Source organism: Macaca fascicularis, chromosome 2, assembly GCF_037993035.2.
Source record: "Macaca fascicularis isolate 582-1 chromosome 2, T2T-MFA8v1.1".
In the NCBI taxonomy this organism is placed as follows: Eukaryota; Metazoa; Chordata; class Mammalia; order Primates; family Cercopithecidae; genus Macaca; species Macaca fascicularis.
The window spans coordinates 182861020-182885824 of NC_088376.1; the positions used below are offsets into that span (position 1 = coordinate 182861020).

The following is a 24805-nucleotide window of genomic DNA, read 5'->3' on the forward strand; positions in this document are numbered from 1 at the left end:
AAGGAGCATCACTATAAAATTTCAGAAAATTATGGGCAAAGAAGATTCTAAAATATTCCCCTCCAAAATATAACATACAAAATACAAAGGATCAGAAAAAAGAATAGTGCCAAGATCTCTAAAAAGCAATAATGGATATTAGAACTTAATGGAATGATGCTTTCAAAATTATGAAGAAAGTTTATTTGCAAATTAAACTTTTATACCCAGCCAAAGTATCAATCAAGTGTAAGAGTAGAATAAAGACATATTCAGATATATGAAGTCTCAAAAAATTTACATCCTACCTGCAGATACTGAAGGCTGTATTTCAGAATACAAAGGGTGAAACCAAACAAAAGGAAGCTATGGGATTTAGCTAAAAAGGAGTCCAGCCCAGGAGGGCACTGAAGGGGCATCCTAGGATGACAGTTAAGAGGTCTCAATTGTTTAGTGGGCCTGGAGAATAACCAATTTGGAGTGAAATAGAAATACGGAGTTTTGCAGGAAAACAAAACAAAACAAAATGACTGGCCTATTTGAACATATGGAAAATATTATTCATGGGCATGTGGAAGAGATGTTGGAACATATGAAAACAATTAACAATAGGAACACAGAAAGCCATGCAAATAAAGAAATGAAGCAACTATTAATGCCATGAAAATAAAGAGTTGTATAAGAAAGGAGGGATGGTTATAGCTTCTTTCTCTCAGCATTGAACAATATTTCCATCATCATAATGATGTAATAGTGACAACTGTTTTGACCAAAATGTGGTATCTTGTTGGCAGGGGAGGTAGCAGTTGGTGAGGGAATAGGAAGTATAACAGATGGGAGGACTATGTCCTCATATGCTAAGTCAGGATGTCAGTAGATTACATCAGACATCGCTAAGTCAAGAAATACCAGTGTAAACTATAAGGCAGAAAAGTAAGGAAAAAAGCTAGAGAAGCTGAATTTTTCTCTTAGTAAATAAGTAATATTGTTTGATTTTTAAATTTTTAAAATTTTTATTTTTGAGACTGCCTAGGCTGGAGTACAGTGGCATGATCTCAGCCCACTGCAACCTCCGCCTCCCGGGTTCAAGTGATTCTCCTGCCTCAACCTCCTGAGTAGCTGGGATTACAGGCGTGTGCCTCCATGCCTAGCTAATTTTTGTATTTTTTGTAGAGACAGGGTTTCACCACATTGGCCAGGCTTGTCTTGAATTCCTGACCTCAAGTGATCTACCCGCCTCAGCCTCCCAAAGTGCTGGAATTAGAGGCATGAGCCACCATGCCCAGCTGGTATTTTAAAAAAAGATATGTATGATTATTAGGTTGGTAAGAATAAAAAAATTTACATTGCCATTTTATAACAAAACAAGCATGTTCATTATTAAGATAAAAACAACTTAGAAGTGGCTTTTAGTTTCTTTTGGACATGGTAAAAGTTATTCAATACACACTTACCAAAATGTCCAAAATTAAAAGGCCAATAACTCCAAATGTTGACAAGAATATACAGCAACCAAAACTCTCACACACTGATGGTGGGGGTGCAAAATGGTACAATCATTTAGGAAAAAGATCTGGCAGTTTTTTTTATGAAACTGAAGATGACTCAGCAAGTGTCATGTATTTACTAAAGAGAAATAAAAATTTATGTTCTGCCCTGATGTGAACACTATACAGACATCACTGTGTACTCCAGAAATATGCAGAATTATTACGTGTCAATTAAAAATGTAAAATACAATAAAAAGCTTAAAAACTATTCCCCAAGAAACTTATATGTGAATATTCGTGGTGGATTTATTCATAATAGTCCCAAACAAGAAATAGCTCTAGGCTGGGGGGCCTGTAATCCCAGCACTTTGGGAGGCCCAGGTGGATGGATCACCTGAGGTCAGGAGTTCAAGACCAGCCTCGCCAACATGGTGAAATCCCATCTCTACAAAAATACAAAAATTGGCCGGGCCTGATGGCGAATGCCTGTAATCCCAGCTAGTCGGGTGGCTGAGGTGGGAGAATCGCTCGAATTCAGGAGGCAGAGGCTGCAGTGAGCCGGGAATCGCATCACTGCACTCCAGCCTGGGCGACATAGCAAGACTCCATCTTGAAAAAAAAAAAGAAAGAAAGAAAAAAAAAAGAAATAGCCTCAGGTGTCCATCAATAGAAGAATGGATAAACAAAACGGTACATTTGCATAAGTGACTACTACTCAGTGTTCTAAACTGAATTGTGTTGCCTAGAAAGTCATATGTTAAAACCCTAACCTCCAATGTGACTATATTTGGATATAGGGCCTTTAAAGAGGCAACTAAAGTTAAATGAGGTGTCATAAGGGTAGAGCCTCAATTCAATGTGACTGGTGTCTTGATAAGAAGAAGAGACAGCAGGGATATGCATAGACAGAGAAAAGACCAAGTGAAGACACAGTGAGACAGCAGGGATATGTGTAGATAGAGAGAAGACCATGTGAAGACACAGTGAGATAGCAGGGATATGTGTAGATAGAGAGAAGACCATGTGAAGACACAGTGAGACAGCAGGGATATGTGTACACGGAGAAAAGACCACGTGAAGACACAGTGAGACAGCAGGGATATGCGCAGACGGAGAAAAGACCACGTGAAGACACAGTGAGACAGCAGGGATATGCGCAGACGGAGAAAAGACCACGTGGAGACACAGTGAGACAGCAGGGATATGCGCAGACGGAGAAAAGACCACGTGGAGACACAGTGAGACAGCAGGGATATGCGCAGACGGAGAAAAGACCACGTGGAGACACAGTGAGACAGCAGGGATATGCGCAGACGGAGAAAAGACCAAGTGGAGACACAGTGAGACAGCAGGGATATGCGCAGACGGAGAAAAGACCACGTGGAGACACAGTGAGACAGCAGGGATATGCGCAGACGGAGAAAAGACCACGTGGAGGCACAGTGAGACAGCAGGGATATGCGCAGACGGAGAAAAGACCACGTGGAGGCACAGTGAGACAGCAGGGATATGCGCAGACGGAGCAAAGACCACGTGGAGGCACAGTGAGACAGCAGGGATATGGATAGACAGAGAAAAGACCATGTGAAGACACAGTGAGAAGGCCATGTGCAAGTGAAGGGAGAGGCCTCAGGAGAAACCACACCTGTAGACCTCTTGATTATGGAGTTCCAGCTTTCAGAACTGTTGTTTCAGCCACCCAGTCTATGGTATTTTGTTATGGCAGCCCTAGCAGACTTAATGTGCTCAGCAATAAAAAGGAATGAAATACTATACACTGACATGGAGGAATCTAAATAATACTGTGTTGAATGAAAGAAGCCTTAAACAAAAGAGCATGTAACTGTATGATTCCATTTCTATGACATTTTACAACAGGCAAAATTAATTTTTTAGAAAAAAAAATCGGAACAGTTGTTGACTCTGGGGCAAGGAATTTAGCATGGTGATTGACCCAGGTGGCATGAAAGGATTCTGGGGGTGATGATCCTGGTTTTTTTTAATCCAGATTGGGCTTTGGGTTACACAGTTGTATTTATTTGTCAAAATTCATTGAATGGTATATTTGACATTTGTACATTTATTGTATATTAACTTTACCTCAAAAGAAAATACACAAACTTTAAGACAAATATTAAACATTAGTCATTGATAGGCATGCTGAAGTATCTGGGGTGAGTGTACTGATTTTGCAAACTACTCTGAAATGTGTCAAAAGTAAAGTGATTGATGAAGAATGTGCTTGAACAACACTATGAAATTTTGGACTTTGAAGACATGGAAGGTGAGGGCTTGAAGAAAGAATCTTACTGAAAACTGAAGGAAAGGGACTCTTTGTTATGCAGTGGTAGAAAGTTTAGCAATACAGTTCTCTGAAATTATATGGAAAATGTGTCTACTGGCATGGGGAATCTAGGTAAGGAGATTTTCAAATAGTGTTGAAGGGGACACCTGATTTCTTCTTGGCTCTTACAGTAGAATGAAAAAGGAAGGAGTTAAATTGAGAGGACTATTAAAGATGAAATCAAGGGTGCGACTTAAAACCATTTGTTAAGACCTCAGAAGAAACAAAGATGGTGCCTCAGAATACTATTCAGTCACACAGGAGCACTTTAAAGAAATTAGGGGTGTGCTCACAGATTTTCCCAAACAAGATGCCTCTAGGAAGCTTAAGGGATATTGCCTCATATTCTCTCAGCAAGGGCCCAAGGTAGAGAAGAGATTACGGGTATGACTTCTGCCTAATGGAGTAAACACCCAGAAGCATCACAGGTGACACCCACAGTTTTTAAAGGAGGTATATATGTAGAAATACCACTAGTTTGGGCTGAGAGAGTCAGAGAACAATGAGAGCAGAGGCCTTTGGACATGGAGAATTCTGTCAAGAAGCAGGCTGCATTAGATGCTCAGTTGCAAACATATGCTGCTTTTCATAGAAAAAGAAGAAAAAGAAGGATAATTAAAAGGGCAGAGCCAAGAACCACGGAGAATTACTCTTAGGCCTCGACCCTTAATAAATAAACTGATACTTGCTTGGATGGCCTTCAGAATGCTGTGTACCAATGACTCCATGTGCCTCCTATTTGCCGCCTTTTGAATAGAAATGTCAATAAAGGTTATACTACACTTGTCCCACCACTGTGTGTTGAGCATGTGGGAGAGGTAACTTGTCTCTTTAGTTTCATAGGTTGAGAAGAAATGTACTCAAAGCGCTGTACTTAAGGAATTAAAACTGAGGAGCCCCAACTGCACCTGGACCTGATTTAGATGACGAGATTTTGGATATTTAGCTCACACTGCAATGGGATGAGACTTTGCAATCCTTGGAGGGGTGAGGATATTCTGCACATTGAAGGGATGTAAGTCATTGAGGGGCCAGAGGAAGAGTGTGGTAGCCAGATTCCAGGATAGCTCCTCAAGATCTCGATCTCTTGGTAATCTCTTTGTAATCTCTTCCCCATGAATGTGGCCTGGATTTACTAACTTGCTTAATATGGCAGAAGTGATGAGGTGTTAACTCAGAATAAACTATAAAAAGATTGTGGTTTCTGTCTTGGGTGCTTTTGCTGGTTCCCTCTTGGATCACTCGGCCTGGGGAAAGGCAACTGCAATGCTGTGAGGCAACCCTGTGGAGAGGCTCAAATGGTGAGAGATTGAGACGTGCCAATAACTACACAAGCGAGCTGCAAGGTAAACTCTCCCCATGAGCCTCCAGCCCCAGCCCACAACTTGGCTGGTACCTGATAAGAGATGCTAAATGTTTTTGTTTTATTTTAAGCTGCTAAGTTTTGGGCAATTTGTCAATGAAACAATAGATTAATACAAAGAACAGAACTGAGAAAACATAATGAAAAGGAAAAAGGTGAATCAGAGAATGAATAGGACATAGTCCTGTTTTCTTTCAACAATAGATAAGCATAATCTTGGAGATAAAGAGTGGAAGAAATATGAAATGACCAATGCTCAAATAAAGCAGTAGCAAGAAAATACAACAGTAGAGAAAGGAAAGTAAGAAGGGAAAGGGAGAAACACTCTTGCTGAAGATTCCTTTATGATTAAAGGAGATAAACAAAAGGACAGCGAAGAAAAAAGAAGTCCACTGTGGTCTCTGAGCAGGAGAAGATGGGTCATGGAACCACTGAAATGCTACTGACATCATGGAAGCATCAAGGAAAAGTCACAAAATCCTTTGTAAGGGTTTATATTCTGGGAACCATAATTACAAAGTCACTAGGGCTGGCTCTGAAATGACTGATGTTGAAGAGGGAAGAGGGTGATGCAATCTCTAGGAGTAGGGAACTCATCATTTATTTTGGAAGTGATTACTAGGGAAAAAAGAACTGTTGGCAGATCTTTATACTCACATTATTAAGCAGGCCAAGGATGATTATTTAGATGTGAAATGGTTGCTAGAGATGAGGTAGTTGCATGGATTTAAAAACTTTAAAGTTATAAATCTGCTGCCTAAAATATGAACAAACTAGAGGCAATAATGTATTCAGTGACACAAATGTGAGGCCCAGCTACGGCAAAGGAGGGAACATCATCTATCTTGACAGATGCTCTTGCCTGGTGATATTAAAGCCTAAATGTGTATTACAGCTGACAGCATCATGCCAAGTGGTTCCTGTACAAGCATAAAGACAAACTGAAAGAACAGCACAGTCTTAAACAAATCTGAAACAAATCTAAAATTTAAATACAGCATAAAATTTTTAAAAAATTGATCCAGAAAAAATGCAGTTATATTTAGAAAACACACATCTGGCCATATCTGCCAAATAAGAGCCCCAAACTGTGTTAGGTACTATAGTGGACACAAAAGAAACCCTGGCCCAAGTGACTTATGAACCAGCTGGAGACTCAAGTTCTGAGTGTAAACAATTAGAGAAGGACTCCTGAAAGGACAGACAGTATGCCTGACAAGTAAGTCATCCTTGGGGTGGTGGGATAAGTTCCAGAGGGAGAAGAGCAGTGGCAGAGAGAGGACGAAGGAGGCCACAGGGGAGCTGGGTGACTGTGTGGGCAGGCAGGGATGGAGAGGACAGACTCCAGCCCTGAATGTCAAGGTGGAGGAGCCTTTCAAGGAGGGAATTGTTTTGGGAAATCAGGGATGTGGCTGGAGGAGGGATAGGGCATCACAAGGCCCCAAAAGACCTCTGCAGGCAGCTGTGTCAGGGAGCTGATGGCTCACAAGCTGGACAAAGGGCTGAGATGGGAAGAGTCATGAGAAAACTGGGATACCGGTATGGTCATTCATTCCTTCATTCACAAATAATGAGTGCCAATTAAGGGCAAAGTTCCATGCCAGGCGCTCTGGAGACGCACAGATAAAATCTGTCCTTGAGGTGAGCCTTCTGGGGATAAGCAGGGACCAAGATGGGCAACACTCATATGAAGCAGAGGGGCACACGCAGATTCTCATGTCAATTCAGAGAAAAAGGATATTTCTCTGGCCAGGGAAATTAGGATAGGGTTGGAGAAAGGGGTTAGGGCATTTTGCTTACCAAGGACTTGGACTCTTCAAAGCAATTTGGTGGTGAAAGAAATTAAAGCAAGAGAAAGGTGATTAAAATGGGCAGTAACAGCTTAAGATTTTGTAATTATTTTTTTGCTTGGCAGAAAATAGCAATGGCATGTGACCAACAAAACACATTAGAACATAGTTAATCCAGTTTTCCTCAGCTGAAAGAGAAAGGACAGGTAAAAAGGGAAGTGAAAGCAACAGTATCCTCGTAGCCTGGCTCACAGCCAACCAGATGGGCTGTGACCCCCAGAACCTGTCTCTCTTGTAATGCTAGGGATGCTGTCAGGATTATATGGTACAGTGTGCTTTATACAGTGACAGTATTAACTGCTCAATAAAAGGTCTTTTTTTGTTTTACCAATGGGTCCAGAAAGAGCAAGGAACAAACAAGAAGAAAATCAAGGGGAAACCAAGAAAAAACGAAAGCCAATGGAGTATAAAGAAGAATACGTGCAAATAAGTCCTGTAGGCAGACATTGATTAGAGGCAAAAGTCAAAGAGGGCATGGCTATGGTATGATTAGTGGGATAAGCTACGGAAAAATTAAACCCCACCTTGAGGAAATAAACTGAAAAGCTAAGGATGTGTTACCCTGTAGGTTTCCAGAAGAATGATTAAAATTAAAACCAGTATAGGGCCTTTGAGCAAAATATTTAATGGTTGGAGAAAAAAACCAAGATGATTATATATTAAACACGTATACCTTTCTGCATATCCCTTCCCAGGAAGAAAAAATAATGGGCAAAATAAAAAAGATTATAATTATTAACTATAACTATAATAATTAACACTTCAGTGATTCTCTTTGATAACCAGTTTGAAGTGCTTATCAAATACCAACTCATTTAATCATCATTACAACTCTGTGAGGAAGACATAATTATTACCATTTACCATTGACTGAGTCACAGAGAAATTTAACTTGCCCATTTGGGTGGGCAAGTTAAGCCACACTACACTAAATTGCTTCTTACAGTTATCCTGAGCTGGGTCACAAACTTTGGGTAGAATAACACTCTGGTGTAATGAGTTTAAAGCACCTACAATAAGAATAAGACCCCAAATTGTTGCAATGAAAAATACAGTAACTTTGGACTGGTAGTAGACAGTCCTTTAAAAATTCACACATAAGCCAGGCACTGTGGCTCATGCCTGTAATCCCAGCACTTTAGGAGGCCAAGGGAAAGAGGATCACTTGAGCCCAGAAGTTCGAGACCAGCCTGGGTAACATAGTGAGACCTCATCTCTACAAAAAAATAAAGAAATTAGCTAGTGTGGTCCCAGCTGCTCAGGAGACTGAGGTGGGAGGATCACTTGAGTTTGGGAGGTTGAGCTTGCAGTAAGCCATGATTGTGCCACTGTCCCCTAGCCTGGGCAACAGAGCAAGACTCTATCTCAAAAACAAACAAACAAACAAAACCCCAAAAAGCCCAAATCACACAGATTTATTAGGTTGGTGCAAAAGTAATTTTTTTAAATTAAAAGTAATGGCAAAAACCACAATTACTTTTGCACCAAACTAAATACCAATCAGGTTTGATGGAAACCCAAGGAGAAAAAGCTACAAATGGATGTGAGTAGCATTACTCACATCAGTAGGAAGATTTAAAAGGCAGTAAAAGGTCACAGGTTTAGGAAAAAAGATTATCCAAATGGCCAATTCTGATAATGCAAAGACCACAGATCCCCTGTTAAGAATGCATATGACAGACCATAATGCTGGGTAGAAATAAGGTCCCAGGAGCCTGCTGGCAGCATGGCCTGGTGCTGTAATCATGCACTCGAGTGTGTGATAATCTTCTCTATCTATGCTATTTGTCTCCTTTTAGGAATTGTACCCAAAAGCATAAGGCTGAATTTTTGGCAAAAATGTGATGTAAGAATCTAAGATATCATTATTGTGAAATACATTTATATAGTTAAAAAACATTAGGAACCAGGAGCAGTGGCTCACACCTGTAATCCCAGCACTTTGGGAGGCCAAGGCAAGTAGATTGCTTGAGCTCAGGAGTTTGAGACCAGCCTGGGCAACACGGAGAAACCTCATCTCTACAAAACAAAAAAATTAGCTGGGTGTGGTGGCGCATGCCTGTGGTGTCCCAGCTACTTGGGAGGCTGAGGTGGGAGGATTGCTTGAGCCCAGAAGGTCAAGGTTGCAGTGAGCCATGATTGTGCCACTGTACTACAGCCCAGGTGATAAAGCAAGTTCCTGTCTCAAAAAAAAAAAAAAAAAAAAAGGCGGGGAGGAAAAAGAATTAGAGCAAAAAACAGACCTTGCTGGTTTACAATGAAGGAAGCATGGCCCATGGCCTTTTCAAACGGAAAGAAAGTAAAAGGCTCTCTTAAATTCCACCAACCACCGATATTAGGACACGGGGAGTTCAACAACAGAGAGGAGGAAAAGGCTGATTTCAGAATTTAACAGCGGTGGCTCTCCCACAGTGACCCCTCACCTGTTTGGTTTCCTCTGAGGGTACAGGAACTGGAACTGTCTCCTGCTGCATCACTTCTGTGTCTCCTCCTCCTTCACCATCTGATGCTTCTAGAAAACATAAAGTTTGAAAGTCAGAAAAGTCTCTCTCTCTCTCTCATTGCTAGTGCAATCTTGGTACCACCTTTCTAGAAGGTTCTATCTCTTCACTTTTTAATTCTGCCTCAAAGAAGCTGCACTTAAGGAAATGATCCAAAGTGAAACAGATATTTAAGCACCAAGATGGCAATCTCATTTATAAAACTGGAAAATTAAAGATTACTTAGATGTGTCACCTTAGGAGGGAATGTTTTATTATAGAATACTCATACAAGAGGACGTTTTGCAGCCTTTAAAAAATGGTATTTATTAAGAGTTTACAATGACAAAAGGCTGTCTTATGATGATAATAAGTGGTCAGGGCGAGAATTATTGAGTGGCTACTACATGTTCAACACTACGCTTCATAGACGTTATTTTATTTAATTCTTACAGTATAACTACTGATTACAGATATGAAATCCCTCTATTCTTAGATAAAAAGACTGCTGTTTAGAGAGGTAAAGCCATTTACCCAAGGTCACACGCCTGGGAACTAAAGTCTATTTGAGTCCGAAGCTATCCCCAGCAAGTGATGCCTGCACCCAGAACCAGCCAGGCCTTGACATTAGATGCTGGCCCCAGGGGGACATGTTAAGATTGTGACAAAGGGATTACAGGTCATGAGAAATTCCTAGTTACAATTTTTTAACCTTTCCACAATAGAAAAAATAAATTCTTACCCTAAGAATCAGGAAAAATAAAAGTTTTAACAGTTTTCCTGTTTATAAAGCTCTCCTGAAGAAACACGGTGACCAGAAGGTTCTTATTTCTCCTAATATCACACTGCCTTTCAGGTTTTAGTGTTTGCTTCCTTTAAACAAATTTTTGATCTATCAAAGACTTTACTCATTCCCTTGAGTTTCTCTGTATATCTCAAAGTGAGCCTCAAATGTGAATTTGTGAACATGTTCTGTCAGAGTTCATATTTAGGTCCAACTTAACCAGTTTGGTAGGCCCGAGCTTTTAAATGTTTGCATACTGTGATGGTAAATCTTATATGTCAACTTGACTGGGCCATGGGGTGCCCTAATATTTGGTCATACATTCTGGGTGTTGCTGTGAGGGTGTTTTTAGAGAGATTAACTTTTAAATTGATAGACTGAATAGAGCAGATTAATTTCCATAGTGTGAGTGGGCCTCATCCAAGTGGTTGAAATAAAAGCACTGACCCATCCTTGAATAAGGGAGAATTATTCCTGCCTTTCGACTTGAACTGAAACATCAGCTCTTCCTGGATCTCAGGCCTATCATGTTTAGACTAAAACTGTATCATCTTCTCTAGTTCTAAGGCCTTTGGACTAGCACTAAACTATCAGCTCTCCTGGATCTCCAGTTTGCCAACTCGCCATGAAGATCTTAGGGCTGGGCTGGCTAGCCTCCATAATCACATGAGCCAATTCCTTAGACTAAATCTCTTTCTTTATATAATCCTGTTGGTTCTGTTTCTCTGGAGAACCCTGACTAATATGTGTACTTTTTTTTTTTTTTTTTTTGAGACGGAGTCTCTCTCTGTTGCCCAGGCTGGAGTGCAATGGTACAATCTCAGCTCACTGCAACCTCCACCTCCCAGGTTCAAGCAATTCTCCTGCTTCAGCCTCCTGAGTAGGTGGGATCACAAGCACCCACCACCATGCCTGCCTACTTTTTGTATTTTTAGTAGAGATGGGGATTTGCCATGTTGGCCAGGCTGGTTTTGAACTCCTGACCTCAGGTGATCCACCTGCCTCGGCCTCCCAAGGTGCTAGGATTACAGGCGTGAGCCACGGCACCCAGCCTAATATGTATACTTTTAAGTGTGCAGCATGAGGAAAAAAGCCTACCCAATGGGGTACTGAAAAATAGCAGGCAGATTAACAGGGCCTTTGAAAATGAACAATTAAATTGTCATTAATTAAATAATATTTATAGGATCTTTGCTTCTAGGAAGATAGCTGTAGTAGTTACACTGTTCCCTCTCCCTCTGGCGAAGTACAGTGAAAAATCCTAGACATTACGTATTTTGAAAAATAGAAAGACTCTGACAGGTGGAGAGAAGATAGCAGACCAGCTAGGGATTTTAGGGACCAAGAATAATTCCATGGCAAACTCCCTGGGTTATCTCTTTGCCCCATTATCCCAGACTAAGAGCTGAAGAAGGCAGCTACCTAGAAATGCCAATGGAAGCAGACCAAAAAAGCCCCAATAAAAGTCTGCTCTCTCTACCAAAATGACCAAGAAAGAGGAAGCCTAGTAAGACTAAAACCTTTCAGACAATAACCACTTGACTGCAGCCACCACCACAGAAAAAACTACGACCTCATCCTTACCACCAAAGACAGAATGGGGAGCCTAGACTTCTACCCTTGACAGAGTGTAATGAGGCATCCCATGATGGACCCCTCAAGGCTCCATCTCCTACCAGGGTGATGTCAGAGACAAACTGGGAGCTGGGATTTTTATCCCCAGAGGGTGGTAATGAGCCCTCATCCATCCCCCACTGCCACCACCACCACCACCACCACTGCGGTATCAGTGGTGACCACATGAGAAGCCTGGACTTCCATCCCCTCCTGGCTGTAATGAATTATATCTTTCCTCTCCCACTGGGATGGTGTCAGAGGAGGCTTAGTGGAGAGTTAGGACTTTCTACATCACCCAGCAGTAATGAGGCCAAATCCACACTAATAGTTTCAGTAACCATTAAAAAGGCCATATAGAGAGATGTACTCAAAAACACCAAGATAAATCAAAGTGGGATTCTACAATATGTTCAAGTAATCCATAGGAAGATAGAGGACCAAACCCTGCTCCTCCCCTGCACAGAGCTGCAAAAATTAGTGAACAAAAAAAAAAACACATACACAGATTTAAACCCCCAACGTATCAATGAATATATTAAATGTAAATAGCCCAAACATACCAATTTAAAGACAGAGATTGACAGAATGAATTTAAAAATATGGCCGAACTATATGCTGTTATAAGAAACTTACTTCAAATATAATGATACAGGCAAATTGAAAGCAAAGGAATGAAAAAAGACATAATATGAAAATATTGGTCAATGGAAAGCAGGAGTGGCTATATTAATTTCAGGGAAAGCAGACTTCAGAGCAAAGACAATTACCAGAGAATGAGAAAGACATTATATAATGATAAAGGGTAATCTGTCAAGAAGACATAGCAATCCTAAATGTGTATGCACCAAACAGCAGGCTCTACACGCTTTGTAGAACTACAAAGCATGTGAAGCAAAAACTGGTAGAAATAAAATGAGAAATAGATAAATCCACAATTGACTTGTAAACTTTAACAGTCATCTCTTAAAAATTGAGAGAATGACTAGATAGAAAATCGGCAAAGATATAGAACTGAGTGGCACTATCAAGCAATAGGATATAATCAACATTTATAGAACAATCCAATCAACAACGGCAGAATACATACTCTTTTCAAGTGTCACAGAAGGTATACCAAGGCAGACTATATTCTAGGTCATAAAACGTCAACAAATTTTAAAAGAATTGAAATTGATAAACAGCATGTAAAAAAGCTTTCAGCAACATTATGGCTAATAATGAAAGGCCAAAGCTTTGCTCCTGGTTGGGAACAAGGCAAAGATGTCAGGTCTTACCAGTCTTATTTGACACAGTGCTAGAACTTTTAACCAGTGCAATATCATAAGAAAAGGAAATAAAAGGCATATACATTAGAAAGGAAGATAGCAAACTGCCTCCATTTGCAGACAACATGATTGTGTACATAAAAAATCCCAAGAAATCTAAAGGCTACCCCTAGTTCTGTGAAAATTCTTATATTGGCTTCTATCAATGGGGGCTCCTTTCTCTCAATATTCTCCAACCCATCTTCATCTGGGATCCTTATGGGAAACTATGTCTCTCCTTCTTCCTTTTGCCTCTGTACTTCTTTCTACATTGTTGGTAGCCTGTACCTTGTAAATAGGCACATAATTTTACTTTGTCTTACAATGTGTACTGGTGTTGCATAAACGTTAGGTTTTCTCTCCATCTGAACTGTAAACTCTCTGAGAGTACATATGAGTACCCAAAGTACTTGACCCAGTGTTGACTAAAAATAAAAAGGACTCCCCATACCTATTGCTTTATTTACATTTTTATTATGAAGTAACATATATTCTCTATGTAAAGCATTTAATCCAAATTTCCTCATATCCTCATAAAAATCCTTTGAAGTAAAAAGAATGACCTACAAATAAATAATTGCCAGGATCAGCTCCATAAATGTTTAAAAATCAATGAATTATCTTAAAAAAATATAAACTCTGTTTTCCTCCATTCCTCAGAATCTGCTAGCTGAAGAACACAGTCTATATTTAAGCAATCTAGTTGAAAATAAATACAGTAGTCCCTTGGTATCTGAGGGGACTGGTTCCAGGACCTGTTTCACCTACCAAAATCCACAGATGCTCAAGTTCCTGATATAAAATGATGTAGTATTTGCATACAACCTATGTACATTCTCCCGTATACTTTAAATTATCTCTAGATTACTTACAATACCTAATACAATATAAATGCTATGTATAGAGTTGCTACACTGTATTGTTTAGGGAATAATGACAAGAGAAAAAAGTCTGTACATACTCAGTAAAGACACATTTTTTTTTTTCAGATATTTTTGATCTGTGGTTGGTGAAATCTACATATGTGGAGCTCCTGGATATGGAGGGCTGACTGTAACATAGTTTTAAAGGTATGTGACACTTATGCAACAAAAACTACGAGAAAGATTAAAATACCTTGCTAATAAAATGCTCTAAATCTGAGTTACTTCTTGTTCCAAAAAGTTACTTTATCTGATACCTTTTAACATATTAAATGAGATCATCTTATATCACTGTGAATTGGATAATGTAGTTGTTTCCTTAGTCTGTGATGTTTTTTGATTCCAAAAGAGAAAACTGCTTTTCTGAAGGAAGGAGGCTAGTTCTGTGATTTCCATTAAGAGAATACTGAAAGAAAAGTATGGGGACCCAATCTAGCCAGGTTGGCTCCAGTACTCAGGTTCCTCCAGGACTGCTGGGATTTGAGGAGGCTAAGCTGGGCCTGTGCCACTCAGTCCCAGTGGTTGATTCAGCCAGTTAAGTGGAGTCACTAAGACTGCATTGCCTCTTCCCCAACTCCTTGAAGAGTCTACTTAAAAAAAAGACACTGCCAGATGGGACTGGTTAAGTTATTCCAAAAGAAGAGTCATCAAGTACACTGTCCTTTTTCAACCCCTGGCAACAACAGCAAATGAAAATAGAAGGCTGCACATCTTCTCTTTCCCTCAATCCCTACCTTCATCTTCTTTTTGGTTAAGTATCTGAAATCCAGTTTCCCATCATTTTCCTTAGGTTTTTAGGTACTTGCTTGCATAAACCCTTGAAGACCCTGGGAGGGGCCCTGGCAATGGGATCATACAGTCAATTGTTCTTTAAAATGTGCAAGAGTATGTGAAGACCGCTGTCTTCACCACAATATGTTAAGACCATTGTCTGTTTCCACTCAGAATTCTCCTGCCACATATCTCCCAGGGAGTAGTGCTGGATGGCTGGGAGCATTTTTGGGGATCCATTTAGAGGAAGCTAGTTGCACATACATTTAGTTTGAATTTAATGGGAGTTTTATGTGGTTTGCAATCACTTTTGTCTATGATCAAATGATTGCTAGCTGTTCTAGTGCTGGCTTCCTGCACTAGATACCCTGTGCTAACTCACCAGACATTCTGACATAAAGTGGGCAAGGCCAGAGGGTGTAGATCATGACACAGATGTGCCTAGAGCATCAGTCCCTAGAACCATGTGGGAAGTGGAGGAGGAACCAGGTTTGGAATATAGGAAACCTGAAACTAGTCAGTGGAAGATTCTTCTAATCATAAAAAATATAAAACTGTAAGCAGAGAATTAGGTTCTCATTTTTGCCTATTTGAAATTGAACGTCTCTCCTGTAGGATACATATAGTAGATGGTGCACTGTATATGACTGAAAAGAAACCATATGTTTTTTATTTATTTGATGAGGATGAGTAAAATACAAATTTTCAGAATTGCTGTGGTTGGGGCAGCATTGTTTGTTTGTTTTTTTTCTTATTTAAAATAACTTGTTTCATACCTAATTTTTAAATTTTGTTTTTTTTCTTTTTCTTTTATACTTAATTTTGTATCAGGAATTTTGCATTCTTTTTCTAAGACAGGGCCCATGACATTGCATAAGCTCAGGCCTCAGAAAAACCTATATCTGCCCTGGCGAACAACCTTGCTCCTCTGTCTTTATTAGTTCTCATAGTTAGGAAAAGAACAACAGGTTAGGGGTTGTGGCTCACGCCTATAATCCCAGTGCTCAGGGAGGCTGAGGCGGGAGAATCCCTTGAAGCCGCGAGTTCAAGACCAGCCTGGGCAACATAGTGAGACTGCATTTCTAAAAAAGAAAGAAAAAGAACAGAAAACATAATATGGATGAATTTCAACAGCATGATGCTAAGCAAAAGAAGTCAGGCCCAAGAAGTTATGTAATGCATGATTTTATTTATTTTGACATTCTAGAAAGGGCAAAACTATAGAGGCAGAAAAAGGATCAGTAGTGACCAGGGACTGGAAGTGGGGGACTTCTGGGGGGTGATTTAAAAATAAAAGCATCAAAGAGACCTCTTAGCAAAACAACAGAGGAATAGAAGGAAATTTCATGAAGCTGAAAGCAGCTTCTTTTGAAGCAAGGATAGTGTGGGGGATTATGGATTGTGGGATTAAAATATCTGGGGTTCAAATCTCAGCTTCAGCAATTATTAGTTGTGTGATGTTGGGCAAATGTTACAAATTAATGGAAGTTGGCTTCAATCATTATTTTTTAAAGTAAGGTTTATTGAGGAATATTTTACATATACTAAAAATAACTTACTGAACAGTTCTATGGATTATGCATACAGTTGTGTAACTGCACCCAGTGGGATCAGCATACTTTTAAGGTAAAGGACACAGGATAAGTAGGTGTTGGGTTTGCAGAATAATATGAACATTACTGATAACTACTCAACTCTGCTGTTCTAGTTATACACTGCCCTAGGCAGTGTATAACAAATGGAAATGGCAGTGTTCTGATGAACTTTATTTATAGAAACTTGTCCTGGCTGGATTTCTTTTTTTTTTTTTTTTTTTTGAGATGGAGCTTCACTCTTGTCGCCCAGACTGGAGTGCAATGGCGCGATCTCAGCTAACCTCCAGCTCCTGGGTTCAAGCGATTCTCCTGCCTCAGCCTCCCGAGTAGCTGGGATTACAGGTGCCCACCACCATGCCCGGCTAATATATGTGTGTGTGTGTGTGTATACCTATATATGTGTGTATATATACACGTATATGTATACACACATATATGTATGCATAAATACATATGTATATATACACACACATATGTGTGTGTGTGTGTGTGTGTGTGTGTGTGTGTGTGTATATATATATATTTTTTTTTTTAGTAGAGACGGGGTTTCACCATGTTGACCAGGCTGGTCTCAAACTCCTGACCTCAGGTGATCCACTCACTTCAGCCTCCCAAAGTGCTGGGATTATAGGTGTGAGCCACTGTGTCTAGTCTCTTGGCTGGATTTTTAATCAATTAAAAAAATGTTTCAAGGGTTTTTTTTAAGAGTTTAAACTTTTCATTTTATTTTATTTTACTTCAAGTTCCAGGATCCATGTGCAGAATGTGCAGGTTTGTTACATAGGTATACATGTGCCATGGTGGTTTGCTGCATTTATTGACCCATCCCCTAAATTCCCTCCCCTCACCCCTCACCCAACAACAGGCCTTGGTGTGTGATGTTCCCCTCCCTGTGTCCATGTGTTCTCATTGTTCAACTCCCACTTATGAGTGAGAACATGTGATGTTTGGTTTTCTGTTCCTGGGTTAGTTTGCTGAGGATGATGGCTTCCAGCTTCATCCATGTCCCTCCAAAGGACATGATCTCATTCATTCTGTGGCTGCGTAGTATTCCATGGTATATATATACCACATTCTCTTCATGCAGTCTATCATCGATGGGCTTTTGGGTTGGTTCCATGACTTTGCTATTGTAAATAGTGCTGCAATAAACATGTGTGCATGCGTCTTCAGAGTAGAATGATTTATATTTCTTTGGGTATATACCCAGTGATGGGACTGCTGGGTCAAATGGTATTTCTGGTTCTAGATCCTTGAGGAATTTCCATACTGTCTCCCACAATGGCTGAACTAATTTACATTCCCACCAACAGTGTAAAAGCGTTTTTATTTCTCGACAGTCTTGCCAGCATCTGTTGTTTCTTGACTTTTTAATAATTGCCATTCTGACTGGCGTGAGATGGTATCTCATTGTGGTTTTGATTTGCATTTCTCTAATGATCAGTGAGTTGAGCTTTTTTTCATATGTCTGTTGGTCACATAAATGTCTTCTTTTGAGAAGTGTCTGTTCATATCCTTCGCCCACTTTTTGATGGGGTTGTTTTTTTCTTGTAAATTTGTTTAAGTTCCTTGTAAATTCTGGATATTAGGCCTTTGTCAGATGGGTAGATTGCAAAATTTTTCTCCCAATCTATAGGTTGTCTGTTCACTCTGATGATAGTTTCTTTTGCTATGTATAAGCTCTTCAGTTTAATTAGATCTATTTTGTCAATTTTGGCTTGTGTTGGAATTGCTTTTGGAATTTTAATCATGAAGTCTTTGCCCGTGCCTGTGTCCTGAGTGGTACTGCCTAGGTTTTCTTCTAGGGTGTTTATGGTTTTGGGTTTTACATTTAAGACATTAATCTATCCTGAGTAAATCTTTGTATAATTGTAAGGAAGGGGTCCAGTTTCAGTTTTCTGCATATGGCTAGCCAGTTTTCCCAGCACCATTTATGGAGATCATTTCCCCATTGCTTGTTTTTGTCAGGTTTGTCGAAGATCAGATGGTTGTAGGTGTGTGGTTGTATTTCTGAGGTCGCTGTTCTGTCCCATTGGTCTATATGTCTGTGTTTGTACCAGTACCATGCTGTTTTGATTACTGTAGCCTGTTTCTGAGTATATAGTTTCTAATTGTTAGGTACAGATGTCTATGTGTGATCATAAACTTGTGTTTTAAAAAATGTTACATGCTGGCTGGGCATGGTGGCTCAGCCTGTAATCCCAAGACTTTGGAAGGCTGAGGCGAGCAGAACACGAGGTCAGGAAATCGAGACCATCCTGGCTAACATGGTGAAATCCCGTCTCTACAACAACAGTGTGGTGGTGGGCACCTGTAGTCTCAGCTACTTGGGAGGCTGGGGCAGGAGAATGGCATGAACCCAGGAGGCAGAGCTTGCAGTGAGCCGAGATCATGCCACTGCACTCCAACCTGGGCAACAAAGCAAGACTCTGTCTCAAAAAAAAAAAAAAAAAAAAAAAAAAAGTTACATGCTTATGAATTTTAATCTGTTTTATCTATCAATTATTGGGGTGTGTATTAACATCTGCCCCTCTCATTTTGAGCTTGTCAATGTTTTATAGTAATTCTACCAATTTTTATTTACATATTTCATAGCTGTCTTAGGCGTATGCAAGTTTAGAATTGTTATGACTTCCTGTAGAACTGTTCCTTTTATCATCATGTTGTGGCTCTATTTTTAAAAATCCATTTTATTTAGTTTGGTATCATTTTGTGGGGGAAGTTCTATATTTCTAGAGGTCATCAGCTGTTCTCTGGGAAAGCTACATTATACACACTGAAAAGTAATGCTGGATACACAGCTGTACTTAAACAGTCTAAAGTGTTTTGCTAAAATTACTCAATCCCGAGGAGCCAGAATGTTTTATTTGGCCAGGGCTGGGAACTACTCTTCAAGAACCATGTTCCCAGCTCATTAAGAGACTCCCACCAGCATCACTGAGAAAGAACACAATTCCCATATCCAAAGAACAGGACCCTGAGACTGAACTCTGTGAAGGCCGTGAGGCCATGCCAGCAACACAGATCACAGGGAAGGGAAGAGGAGGAAAAGGCAGTGAAGGCAGTGAGCAGCCTGGCCAAGGAGGAAGAGGCTCTCAATTCTGAATCCACCTATACTCACAGAGGTTGTGTAACCTCTGTATTACACAATGAAAGGTCAATCTTTTATTGCTTCTGCACATTTTTCAAAATAATTACTACAGATATGCTATGACTAGAAAAGAAGGGTTTATAGTCAATTAGGCCACATGATCAAATAATCATATGGCCTGTAAGTGTATCTCTCATTTACTCTAATTATTCAGAATGCCTGTTCTCACTCTATCCTTGTCTTCTTTCTTTTTCCATCAAAACCTCACCCCTACCCTTTAAACTTCAGTTCAGGTTTTCCCTCCTCTGTAAAGATCTTCTGAAGGCAGAAACAAGAAACAAGACTGTCTTAGGGGATAATGTAGCAAGCAGTTACAACTTTCACTAGGAAAGGAAAATGGGGCAGATCCTGTATGAAATTGAGGAATTCACTGAAGGAGAGTGCAGGAGGAGCAGCAAACCCAAGACAGGCTTGTCATGCCCACTGCAGGGCATCCGGTTGCTTCGAGGGAGCTGCTTGGAGGAGCTCAGGTAGGTTCGGCCCTCAGCCTCCTGGCTTCTTCAAGTCCTGCAGTCCTGGGGTCCAGGTGCCGGGACACAGGACCACTCAAAGCTGTGGGCATGTGGTGCTTCATCAGGCTTTCTATTGGCATCAGTCCAGTTTTGTTTGTTTTTTTCCAGTTATCATCTCTTCCTTTTTGCCTTTTTGCTGTCTAACATATGGCAAAAAACCGGGCATGATCTATCTTCTCCATTTCTCAAGCTCCTTAAGAGCTCGTCTTCTCTCCAAAAGATTTGACAAAACAAATGCTTCTGGATATAAGCCCCTGTGATTTGGTTCTCTCTATCAGAAGTTTTCTTGTCACTCTGAACTGGAAAGAGGAGTGGGTGATCCTTTTTCTCCTTTCATTTTGCCATTTTTAGTGGCAACAGCTATAGCCTGATGTACATTAAAATAATGCTCCTATTTTCCTAACTAAGGCAACAGATCTCGAGTTTGTTTATAAAATATGTCACCTGTACCCACAGAAAACTTTAAAGCTAGAAAATTTGGACTAGGATGGTAAAACATTGAGCTGGAGTTACTTCATGGGTCCTGATACTCTGATGGAAGGCAAAGTACTAAGAACAAAAAGATCATTTGAAAAATACAACTAAAGAAAAATGCCTCAACTTTTTATGGGATGCTTAAATGCTACAAAATTTCTGTTGCTAGCTACAAGTCAGCAGAACTTAATGGTTATTTTCTAAAAATTTGACTGTTCCAGGTTAGTAATGCTGTATTCATTTATTTTTAAATATGCACACAGGAAGTGAGGTGCAGTGGTATGCATCTGAGTCCCAACAACTTGGAAGGCTGAGGCAGGAGGATGACTTGAGCTGAGGAGTTCAAAGATACAGTGAGCTGTGATGATGCCACTGCACTCCAGCCTGGGTGACAGAGCAAGACCCTGTCTCTTAAACACAAACATGCACACACACGCACGCGCGCACACACACACACACACACACACAGAGGAAAGGCTCCTCAGGAATCATCAGTCTACATCAGGGGCTAGGTGACATGACCTGAACTTCAGGCAAGTATTAAAGCTCCCAATCCTTCCTCCTTTCTAGTTTGTTTGAAATGTTTGAACATTTATATATTTGGGGGCAGTTTTCAAGCTATGAGCAATTTCAATTCAATCTTTTCTACCCAACTTTTACAGTTAAATGAATAGAGCCATGGATGCTGGTGGTGGCATTTTGGGTCTGAATGCTTGTACATTTGGAAGCATTACTATATAAATTCTTCACTCTTGGAATAGAAACCAATTCTAATGATAACAGCTCTTATATAACCCTTATTCTGTACAAGGCACTGTTCTAAATGCTCTTTGTAAATAACTCATGTAATTCCCATATCAATCTTATGAGATGGGTACTGTTGTTATAATCTGTTTTACAGAGGTAGAAATGGAGGCACCTGCTCAACATTAATAAGAAAAGACAGCCAGGATTTGGACCTACACAATATTGATTCAAAGTCTGCTCTTTACAATATTGGCCCTCAAACTTAGAAGGCAAATCAAGTAGCTTGCTGGTGGCACTGGTCTTTAAGCAGGTTATTAGAATCCACTGGGCTTTATGGGTAGAGCCCAGTTTCATATAATAATGTATGTTCTATTTAACTAACATTCATCTACATGTGGCAGGCAGCCTCCCTCCTCCAAAAAAACCCAAACCTAACTGAGTTCAGATATCTGTCAGTAACTCTCTACCACTCCCTCCACCCCCATCCTATCTTTTAGCTAGGGAGAAAATATATCCTGGTTCGCCTTGGCTAGTCCTGGTTTATACTTGTTTTCCCTATATCTCATCTATTTTGTTAATATTATCTGTCTTATTGCAGAGATTCTTTAATATATTAATATGGATTACTACAGTCCAAGTAAGGAAATGGAGATGAGGCCATCCTCGAATTTATTTGATCCCCAAACCCCTCACTGCAGAACACCTGTTAACAGCTCCCAGAACAGTGATAGAGAGGCCTACATTTTAGCTTTAATTTTTGTGATCTTGAGCAAACCACTTTATGCCACAGTTTTCTTAATTGTGGATTGATGATGTCATACTGCTGTGATTTATGATTCTCTTCTGGTTCGGGCCAACTTCTGTTAAGAACGCTATATATCTCAAAAAAAAAAAAAAAAAAAAAAAAAAAGAACGCTATATACCCTGGATATGTCAAAATTTCCAGACTGAGGTGGAATGCTGAAGTACAGAGGAATAGGGTAACATCAAAAAAATATAGGTGAATGTGGCCCACATGTGGGTATGTGAGTTACATAATTTCCCCTGAACAGAAATTTCATAAGAAAAAAGCCTATGAGGCGACATCTAGACCTGCTGTCCACTCACCCTTGTTATAGAGTGGAACCCCAAGGAAGAGGAGTGTTACGATGGAAAAACACAGTATTTCTGTTAACAGTACCCTCTGGCATTCACAGAGACTTCAACTACCTATTATACTATTAATACATAATGTATCCCTGAATGTAAATCATTCAAGGTAAGTATAATGCTCACCTGCCCTGCCTCAGAATGCTTAATTTTCTCACCCAGCTTCTCAAGGGAAAAAGCCTTTTCTTACAGCGTTTTTTGGTATAGCTTAGGACAAGGTCCTTCATTGCTTCATCCTTCAAATTTCTTATTGATAAACTGGGCTTAAGGAATTAGTCTATCAACTTACTACCAACTATACGAAAAATATTCACATAATGATTTGTGTTTGGATTGATCTTTGAGAACCACAACCCTAAAGTCTTACATGATGGGGTGAGATAACGCTGAGATGTAAGTCTAATGGAGTAAACAAACAGGAGAGAGTAAAATAAGACTTGGTTTATCAACACCATACTACAGATTTGATAGCATCATAATTTTTAAAAACCTTTTTTTACCCTTTTCCTTCATATAAAAATGGTACATATTCATTGTGGAGATTTTAGAAAATGCAGAAAAGTAAAAAAAAAAAAAAAAAAAAAAAATTTGGTTCCACTATAAAAAGACAATCGTACTGTAAAAGATATCCAGCATTCCAATTTTGGTATTTACTTTTGTCTGTCTCTGTGTGTATATGAGTAAGACTATGTATATATACACATAGCTTTACATGTCTGGAATTATGTATCGTATGCAAATGTTTTATCCTTTAATATTATCAGTATTTCCCCATGTCATTAGTCTTGAAAAACATTTTTAGTGGCTGTATAGTAAACCATGGTTTGTCTACAATATATTTCTTTGTTCTTCTATCATTATTTAGATTATTTCAAAAATTTGGCTTTGCAAATATAGTATAATAAACATCATTATATGTAACATTTTATATATTTCTGTTTAGATTTCCAGAAGAGAAATTGCATTGTAAAAAGGTATACATGTTTTTAAAAGGTCTTAACAACTTCTAAACTCTATTCTGCAAGCGTTTGGGTCAATTTATAAGTCATCAACACTGTATAACACTGTGTATGTTTTATCACACCCCAGCAAACACTGAATAGTACCTTTCTAATATTGTAAATAGGTAAAAAATAATATAGCATTTTACTAATTTGCAATCATTTGATGAGACTAAATATTTTACTTTTTATTTTCTTATATGCATAGAATGTTCTTAACTGTTCATTTGTCAAGGAAAGTTTTAATGTTTTCCTTATCATCTTGTATGGCTCTATTGATTTTAAGGTTAATCCTAACAAATTATTTATGTATTCATTTTTAGAGACAGGCTCTCATTCTGTTGCCCAGGCTGCAGTGCCATGGTGCCATCATAGATCACTATAGCCTTGAACTGCTGGGCTCAAGTTATCCGCCTGCCTCAGCCTCTTGAGTTGCCAGAACTACAGCTACATGCCACTATGTCTGGCTAATTTTTAAAACTTTTTTAGAGATGGGGTCTTGCTTTGTTGCTCAGGCTGGTCTTGAGCTCCTGGCCTCAAGCAATCTGCCTTGGCCTCCCAAAGCACTGTGATTACAGGCGTGAGTCACCATACCCAGCCAAGATTAATTTTTAATGCTGCTTAATCTTTTAATTTTTATAATTACTTTTGATTTACAGATGTTTTAAATTATAATGAGATCAAATATATCATTTTCTCATTGCAGTTATGCTTAGAAAAATTATCTCTATTTCAAAGTACATAATCTAGTGTTTAAAATAATTTAATCTTTAAAAAAAGCATGTCACTTAAATCCATATGGAATAGATTTTGTTAAGTATAATGTGAGGCCCTAACTCTGTTACCTTTTAAAATATATAATCAGTTGTCCCAATGTCTTGCCAAATGAGTCTTCCCTTCCTCACTTTGTCATGACTCTTTTAATCAAAACACAAATTATACATATGCTATGGTATAATTCCATTGCTCTGCCTATGAGTTTTCTATTGCTACTACACCTTAATGTTATTAAAAAACACACTGAGCTTTCTTCTTTTTTATTTTCCTAAATGGCTATCACATTGGGGTGCAGGGAGTAGAAAGGAAGTGAGAACCAGATTTAGGCCAAAATCTCCAAGAGAACTGGGAAAGGCCTGAGGCTGGATGGGGGTCAGTAGAGATGTAGGTAGGGCGGTTAGGCTGAGGCAGGTACCAAGCTGTGTCCTTCCAGAATGCCCTGGTTCACATCACACCTCTGCCACTTAATAGCTGGCTTTGGGCAAGTTAGTTCC

At 39.5% G+C, this 24805-nt stretch overlaps 1 protein-coding gene and 1 long non-coding RNA gene across 12 annotated transcripts in view; one reads left to right on the plus strand and one right to left on the minus strand.

Moving 5' to 3' along the window:
• LOC135969479 (uncharacterized) overlaps nucleotides 1–14354 on the plus strand; it is a 121169-nt gene extending 106815 nt beyond the window's left edge. Inside the window, exon 3 of one of the 3 annotated variants that reach the window (XR_012431737.1) lies at nucleotides 14201–14300. This is a non-coding gene — a long non-coding RNA (uncharacterized lncRNA). Of the gene's footprint in view, nucleotides 1–14200 lie in introns of all 3 variants that reach the window. The other 2 variants (XR_010584741.2, XR_012431736.1) reach the window with 2 other exon arrangements.
• The window catches only part of CMSS1 (cms1 ribosomal small subunit homolog), a 371982-nt gene that overhangs the window by 23072 nt on the left and 324105 nt on the right, over nucleotides 1–24805 (minus strand). For all 9 annotated transcript variants that reach the window (XM_005548320.4, XM_065539579.1, XM_065539577.1 and 6 more), the window contains one exon: nucleotides 9450–9538. In XM_005548320.4, the coding sequence (XP_005548377.3) occupies nucleotides 9450–9538 (89 nt within the window). The remainder of the gene's footprint in view (nucleotides 1–9449; nucleotides 9539–24805) is intronic.